This window comes from Vitis riparia, chromosome 9 (assembly GCF_004353265.1).
Source record: "Vitis riparia cultivar Riparia Gloire de Montpellier isolate 1030 chromosome 9, EGFV_Vit.rip_1.0, whole genome shotgun sequence".
NCBI classification, from domain to species: domain Eukaryota; kingdom Viridiplantae; phylum Streptophyta; class Magnoliopsida; order Vitales; family Vitaceae; genus Vitis; species Vitis riparia.
The window spans coordinates 21,238,232-21,246,815 of record NC_048439.1 but is presented as its reverse complement, the minus strand read 5'-3'; the positions used below and the strand labels follow the sequence as shown (position 1 = coordinate 21,246,815).

The 8,584-nt window shown below is 34.4% G+C and overlaps 1 protein-coding gene across 1 annotated transcript; it reads left to right on the top strand.

Annotated features, from left to right (window-relative positions):
• The first annotated feature begins 472 nt into the window (after positions 1 to 472).
• LOC117921924 lies at positions 473 to 817 on the top strand. The gene has a single exon (XM_034839872.1). It carries the CDS (start codon positions 473 to 475, stop codon positions 815 to 817), a length of 345 nt encoding a protein of 114 aa, XP_034695763.1.
• Positions 818 to 8,584: the final 7,767 nt, after the last annotated feature.

Here is an 8,584-nt window from a genome sequence, read left to right as displayed (position 1 = left end):
CTTAACCATTTTTTTCTTTCCTTTGTACTTTCCGGGAACCAAACATAGCTTGAGGTCTATCGATTTTTAAGTTTTTGTCGTAAACCTAATTGATTACTTCCAATTACGGAAATCAATAGTTTAGAACTTCGATGTTAAAAAAAGAAAAAAAAAGTATCTTCAATTATAGCTCTTATATGGGATGTAAAATGTATGAGAAAAATGTATGTATTTTAATTAGGTTAGTCGGCACCGCAATAAAACTATCTTGTCCGCGTCAAGTTCGTAGTGTTGGGCCCAGGCTAACAAGCCCAGTGGGCTTCATGCTGGTCCAATCCAACTTTCTCCAACCGAACAAGATTCATCTTGTCCTTTTCCCATCTGACAGTCGCCACTTTCCTCTCGATTTCCAGGAGCCATCTCAGGAAAACACAGCAGCAGGCAGTCGCATTGAATTACCTCGACTTTTCTGCCTTCTAAAAGCTATATAAATATGGGAAGGGAGCCAAACCCACCAAATGAAACCCTGAAACGATCCCAAGCACCATCCAAGAAAATCCCAGAAAAAGACAGAAACCAAGCGGTGGAAAAACAAAGAAGCAGAAGCAGCAGCAGCAGCAGCAGCAGCAGAAACATGAGTATATTCCAAGTGTTTGATATGAGAGAAAAGGTGATCAAGAGAGAAGGAGCTGGGGCTGTGTGCCCTTGCTGTGGAGGCCCTGTTGTTGCAACGCATCTTGACTGCAATTTACATGTGTGTTGTGTCCCTGTCTCCCGCAAAACCAAGACCAAGTACTTCTGCGCCATCTGCTCCCGTTCCCTGATCGTCACCCGCTGATTTTTTCAGGGTTTTTCCCTCATTAAAACCCCATAAAATCATAGTAATATGTAGTTGAAGACTTCGAAAATTTGAAGTGGGTGTTTGTAATAAGGCTTGTTGTCTTGGAGTGGATTTGGGAAAAGTGGAAACCACTGTTCCGAATGCTATTTGTTTGGTGATATTTTATAAGGGATGTTTTGAGTTGTCTTTCAAGAGTGTTGTAATTGAACATATAGGGAGACTAGGGGATGTTTGATTTTAAAAAATAAATAATAAAAATTACTGGTTTAATGTTCAAAAGAGTAGACTATGATTCTAAGCCTGATTTTTTTGGCCATTTGCAAGATACATGTAATGACCCGCTCCCAATCGTGTAGATATTATCCGCTTTGAGTTCAAATAAGTCCTCACGACTTTAAAACGCATCTACTTGATTAAGAGAAACCTCTATATATATAGCGTCAGGAACATTCTCCTCTATCCGATGTGGGACATCACAACACAAGACCTTCTTTGTCGTATATTCCACCCAAAGGTTGCCTAGCATGCAATAGTCTTAAAATGACATAAAACAATGGGAACCCAATCAAAGGAATGGAAAATTAAATACAACTTAACCAAATTCAGTCACTAATGCTATCCGAATTTTCAAAGTCTCCACAGTTTAAATGGTGTTTGTCTTTTTAACTTGATGCTAAACATAATTTGCTTTTAAATTTCAATTGGTTTTATTTTATTTATTTATTTATTTTAACTTATTTGTTATCATTTTTAATTGAATAGAAAAAACTAAAATATAAGATTTTTTTTCTTAATTTAAAAAGTTAATTGATTTAGCATGAAAAGTTTGTTTGACGGTGTTTTTAAAAAATATTTTTAATTTAAAAATTATTTTAAAAGAAAAATCAAGTGTTTAAAAAAATTTAAAACATATCTTTAAAATTTTGAAAAATCACATATAATTTTTCTTAGAGAATTATTTGATTGGTGATTTTCCTATGGTACGTTTTTGGTTTCCAAAAAATGAAAAATAGAGGTATTTAAAACTAGGTAATTGTATTAGCACAAAGGAGTCGAGGTTTGTGATGTCTCATGTTTACAAACAATGAAGACCTAGGATCCGGATATTGTAATAACTTGCATTTTCTCTTGGTTTCTGACCATCCAAACAAAGTATTTGAATAGTGGCAAACTACAAAACAAGCTATTGGGAGGAAAAAAGAGCATATCAATATTATTGCACATCTCCGTGAGTGGAAAATTTTTCTCATCAAGTTTTGATTCCACCACACATGTGGAGACAACAAAGCTTTATGTGCATAAACATGTTCTATTTCGGCGCCGCCTTTTTTGACTTATTTTTTTATTAGTGTCAATTTCTAATTAAAGTATCCAAAAAGAAAAAAAAAATCAATATTGGACTGTTAAATAAATTTGAAAATTTATTATATTTCTATATAAATATTAATTTAAATTTTTTATTAAATTTATCATGGTTAAAATTACCCCATGGGCTGCAACTCGTAGGGATTGAAGCCATTTTCTTACTTTTGTTTCTTTCCCTACGTATTAAGGAAAATTGCTATTCATGGAAAAATTGAAATAATTGAAGACTAAATGACTTAAATTAAATGAGAGAAAAGAACACTAGGAATTGAAATTAAAAATGAAATTGTATTAATTAAATAAACTTTATTACAAAATTAAAGACAATTATGCCATTAAAATGAAAACCAAAATTAAGCCTAATACTAGAGCTTAGAAAATGAAAATGAATGATTATAACTAAACTAAAAACTCTCAAGGAAGAAGATGATGAGGAAGATGAAGATGCATAGATAGATTCTTTCTCTTGATCAATTTAATTGCCTTATATACTCTTCCCATTATGCTTTCATCACAAGCAAGTATTAACAAAATTTTGTTGGAAAGATATGTTATATATATATATATATATATTATTGGTTAAAAATAAAGTGTATGAAGAGTTACACTTTTGGAAAAATAACTTTTGAAAATAAAGTGTAAGAAGGGTTACACTTTTAATGTGTGAATTAAACACATGATTAAGTTTTGAAATGTTACAAAATTTGAAAGGTTAAGGAAGACAATGAGTCTTCTCATCTTTATAACTTTATAAAACTTAAGAGGTTAAGTGTAAGAGGGTTACACATTTGAGATTAAATCATGTTTAATGTGTGAATTAAACATATGATTTAATTTTTTGAATGTTACAAAGATGAAAAGATTGAGGAAGACAATGAGTTTTTTTCTCATCCTTGTAACCTTTTTTCAACCCTAAGAGTGCTTTATATGACTTTTCTTCTTTTTGAAATCTTATGCAGAAAAGTGAAAAGACTTGATCAATCCCAAGACTATTTCCATTAGTTCCCTAAAGATTTCTAGAAGTGGGAGGAAATAGAGTCTTTGGACAAAGTTCCAAGAACTTGTTTGAGCCTTTCTTGTGTTCTTCTTCTTCTTGTTCTTATTTTGTAACTTTGAGAGTTTTATTGTATCAAAGTGAGTGTTTGAGAGTCTTTCTTTTCTCCATTGTATCCAAATTTTCCAAACAATCAAAGACTCTATTTTCAATGGAAGGAGAGACTATCAAGATTATGAACCAAGACCTTGTGAGGTTGGATCATTTTGATGGTTCCAACTTCACTAGGTGGCAAGACAAAGTGAGATTCCTTCTCACAGCACTCAAGATTTTCTACATCCTTGATCCTACCTTGGCACCGTTACTGGAACTAAAGGAAAATGACACACCTCAAGTGGTGGCGGCAAGGAAGAAGAGGGAGGAGGATGAGCTCATATGTAGGGGTCATATTTTGAACGCCTTATCCGATAGGCTATATGATCTCTACACCAACACCAATTCCACTAGGGAGATTTGGGAGGCTCTTGAAAACAAGTACAAAGCCGAGGAAGAAGGTACCAAAAAGTTTCTTATTTCTCAATACATAGATTTCAAATTTTTTGATGAAAAACCTCTCTTACCACAAATTCATGAGTTGCAAGTAATTGTGAATAAGTTGAAAGTTCTCAAAATTGAACTTCCGGAGGCCTTCCAAGTTGGTGCTATTGTGGCTAAATTACCATCAAGTTGGAAAGGTTACCGGAAGAGGATTCTCCACAAAAGTGAAGATTACTCCTTGGAAGAGATTAAAAAACATCTTCGCATTGAGGAAGAATCGAGATCAAGAGACAAAATGGTGGAAGAGTCCAATGGTGGGACTAACAAAGCCAATGCGGTTTCAAAGGCCAATCATCCTAGAGGTAAAAATAACAACGACAAAAAGAATTCCGAAAATTATATGAGCCCCAAGAAAAATCAAGAGCAATTTAAGGGCAATAAAGGTCCTTGTTTTGTGTGTGGAAAACCCGAGCATTATGCTAGGGAGTGTAGGTACCGAAATGACCAAAAAGAGGTTGTGGTGAATGCAATTGATGAGGAGATCATTGCAACACTAAGCGATGTGTGCGTTGTCCAAGGAAAGGTGCAAGGATGGTGGTATGATACTTGTGCCACAATTCATGTTACCTATGACAAATCTCTTTTCAAGACCTTTGAAGATGCAAAGGGAGATCAAGAGGTTCAAATGGGCAATGAAAGAAGATCCAAGGTGCTTGGCAAGGGCACTATTGAAGTTGTTTTTACCTCCGGCAAAAAGGTTACCCTTATAAATGTATTGTATGTCCCCGATATGAATAAAAATTTGGTTAGTGGGGATTTGCTTGGCAAACCGGGTATCAAAGCGGTGTTTGAATCCGGTAAACTAATTTTATCCAAATCGGGAAACTTTGTGGGAAAGAGGTATTCTTGTGATGGGATGATCAAACTTTGTACCAATGACAATATCAATAAAATGGCTTCTACTTCCGCTTATATGTGTGATTCAAATTCTTTATTTTTGTGGCATAATAGGCTTGCACATGTTGGTTTAAGCACTATTAAAAGGATTGTGAAATGTGGTTTGATTGCTTGTGATACCAAGAACTTTGAAAAGTGTGAAATATGTGTTAAATCAAAGATGATTAAAAAGCCTTTTCATAGTGTTGAGAGATCATCTAATTTGCTTGATTTAATACATAGTGATCTTTGTGAACTTTATGGCATGTTAACAAGAGGTGGAAATAGGTATTTTCTTACATTTATAGATGATTGTTCTAGATTTACCTATGTGTTTTTGTTGAAAAACAAAAGTGAAACTTTCAATGCCTTTAAAGTCTACAAAGCCGAAGTTGAAAATCAACTAGGAAAAAATATTAAGGTGCTTAGAAGTGATAGAGGTGGTGAATATTTCTCTAGTGAATTCAATTCTTTTTGTGAAGAATATGGCATAATACATGAGTGCACCGCACCCTATACACCTCAACACAATGGCATAGCGGAGAGAAAGAATAGAACATTCTTGGAAATGGTGAATGCTATGTTATTGCATGCTAAATTGAATTTCAATTTGTGGGGTGAAGCTTTGTTGACTGCTTGCCATATTTTGAATAGAATTCCTATGAAGAAAAATGAGATATCTCCATATGAGTTATGGAAAGGAAGGAAGCCTAATATAGGTTACTTCAAAGTGTGGGGGTGTCTTGCTTATTGCAAGAAAATAGATCCAAATAAAACAAAATTGGGTCCAAGAGCCATCAAGTGTGCATTTGTAGGCTATGCCTCAAATAGCAAAGCTTATAGGCTATTTGACTTGAAGTCTAATGTGATAATTGAATCAAGAGAGGTAGAGTTCTTTGAGAATTTGTTGAGTGATAGCAATTCTCAAGTACCTACTAGTGTTGGAGAGTCTCAAGAGGAGACACCTTCAAAGGTTGTTGAGCAACCCGTTGTGCCTCGGAAAAGCCAAAGAGCTAGAAAAGAGAAAGTGTTGGGATCGGAAGAGATTGACTCTCAAATAATTTCCTTTTACTTAGTAGAAGGAAATAGAGAAGATATTATAAGAAAAATTCTTATAGTACTTCAAATAGAGAAGGATCCCAAAACATACAAAGAAGTTATGGCTTCTAGAGATGTTGCTTTTTGGAAAGAGGCTATCAATGATGAAATGGATTCAATTATGTCCAACCAAACATGGGAATTGGTAGACCTTCCACCAGGATCTACACCAATAGGGTGCAAGTGGGTATTTCGAAGGAAATATCACACCGATGGCATGATTCAAACCTTTAAGGCTAGATTAGTAGCTAAGGGGTTTAAACAAAGAGAAGGTATTGATTATTTTGATACCTATGCGCCGGTGGCTAGAACAACATCGATTTGGATATTGTTTGCTTTGGCATCAATTCATAATCTATTTGTTCATCAAATGGATGTCAAAACGGCATTCTTGAATGAGGATCTCAATAAGGAGGTCTACATGGAACAACCAGAAGGTTTTGTTCTACTGGGGAATGAAAACAAAGTGTGTAAGCTTGTCAAATCATTATATGGTTTAAAACAAGCTCCCAAATAATGGCACGAAAAATTTGATCATGCTATTCTTTCAGATGGATTTAGACACAACAATGTGGACAAGTGCTTATATTCTAAGACTTGTGATGACTATGTGGTCATAGTGTGTCTATATGTGGATGACATGTTAATCTTGAGTGATGACATGAAAGGAATAATAGAAACAAAAAGGTTTCTATCCTCAACCTTCAAGATGAAAGATCTTGGAGAAGTTGATACTATATTGGGTATCAAAGTGAAAAGAAATAGTGGGGGTTATGCTTTGAACCAAACCCATTATATTGAGAAAGTAGTTAGCAAATTTAGTCATCTCAAGATTAAAGATGCTAATACTCCATTTGATTCAAGTATAAAACTTGAAAAGAATGATGGTAGATCGGTGGCTCAACTTGAGTATGCAAGTGCAATTGGAAGTCTTATGTATGCTGCTCAGTGCACTAGGACTGACATTTCATTTTCAGTTAGTAAACTAAGTAGGTTTATTAGCAATCCAAGCGTGGAACATTGGAAAGCTATTGGTAGAGTTCTTGGTTACCTAAAGAATACCAAATAACTAAGCCTCCAATATTCAAAGTTTCCTGCTATACTTGAAGGGTATTCAAATGCAAGCTGGATATCGAGTGTGGGAGATAATTTATCTACCACAGGTTGGGTGTTTACACTTGGTGGTGGGGCTGTCTCTTGGGGATCCAAGAAACAGACTTGTATATCACACTCAACCATAGAGGCAGAGTTTATAGCTCTAGCTGCAACTGGAAAAGAAGCTGAGTGGCTTAGGGATCTCATGATGGACATCCCTTTTACTGCAAATAATGTGTCAACAATGTCGATACATTGTGACAGTCAAGCCACTCTAGCTCGTGCGTACAGTGGAGTGTACAATGGGAAGTCTAGACATATAAGCATTAGACATGAGTATGTAAGACAATTGATTCAAAATGGAATCATCTCAATCTCATTTGTGAGATCAAATGGAAACTTGGCGGATCCTTTTACTAAACCTCTTACAAGAGATTTAGTAAGGATAACATCTAGAGGGATGAGACTAAAACTCCTTAAATAAAATTCACCAATGATGGTAACCCAACTTAATACTAAGAAATGACTAGTCTTAAGTTCAATAGGTAAAAACAAGTCATTGATAAGTGGGTTGTGGCAACATTAGAACATGTGAGTTCCATCTGTGATGATTAATGCTGGTTGTCACCGTTGGAGGGTTAAGCTTAAAGCTTTTAATGAAATTCAGTCTATGTGTGACAAGCATCTTAAAGGTAACAAGGATGTTGGAAGAATTTCACCTATGTGAACTTAGGGGTGCTGCCGCCTCTCATGAGAGTTGGAGTTTCTTTCAAGAAAGTTCATGAATGGATTGAGCACATGGCCATAAAAGTGCTAAGCAAGAAAATAATGGGCACTCGTGTGGTTAGTGGAAGTGTGTGTGTTGTTACCGGTTTCGTTACAAGGAATAACTGGTTCAATGCTACAAGCAACCTGGGATTTCAACGGAGCTTTGTGACAATTACACTAAGGTAAAATTCAAATCGAAAGATATTTTATTTTATGCATTTTCACTGTTAAAGTTATAAGGGTTGATGTTTATTTTTAACCAAGTGGGGGATTGTTATATTTATATAAATATATATATATATATATATATATATATATATATATATATATATATATATATATATATATATATATATATATTGTTGGTTAAAAATAAAGTGTAATAAGAGTTACACTTTTGAAAAATAACTTTTGAAAATAAAGTGTAAGAAGGGTTACACTTTTAATGTGTGAATTAAACACATGATTAAGTTTTGAAATGTTACAAAACTTGAAAGGTTAAGGAAGACAATGAGTCTTCTCATCTTTGTAACTTTATAAAACTTAAGAGGTTAAGTGTAAGAGAGTTACACATTTGAGATTAAATCATGTTTAATGTGTGAATTAAACATATGATTTAATTTTTTGAATGTTACAAAGATGAAAAGATTGAGGAAGACAATGGGTTTTTTCTCATCCTTGTAACCTTTTTTCAACCCTAAGAGTGCTTTATATGACTTTTCTTCTTTTTGAAATCTTATGCAGAAAAGTGAAAAGGCTTGATCAATCCCAAGACTATTTCCATTAGTTCCCTAAAGATTTCTAGAAGTGGGAGGAAATAGAGTCTTTGGACAAAGTTCCAAGAACTTGTTTGAGCATTTCTTGTGTTCTTCTTCTTCTTGTTCTTATTTTGTAACTTTGAGTGTTTTATTGTATCAAAGTGAGTGTTTGAGAGTCTTTCTTTTCTCCATTGTATCCAAATTTTCCAAACA

Bases quoted from the DNA above. Each gene is read 5' to 3' on its own strand.
- LOC117921924 (XM_034839872.1), top strand. From the start codon at position 473: ATGGGAAGGGAGCCAAACCCACCAAATGAAACCCTGAAACGATCCCAA.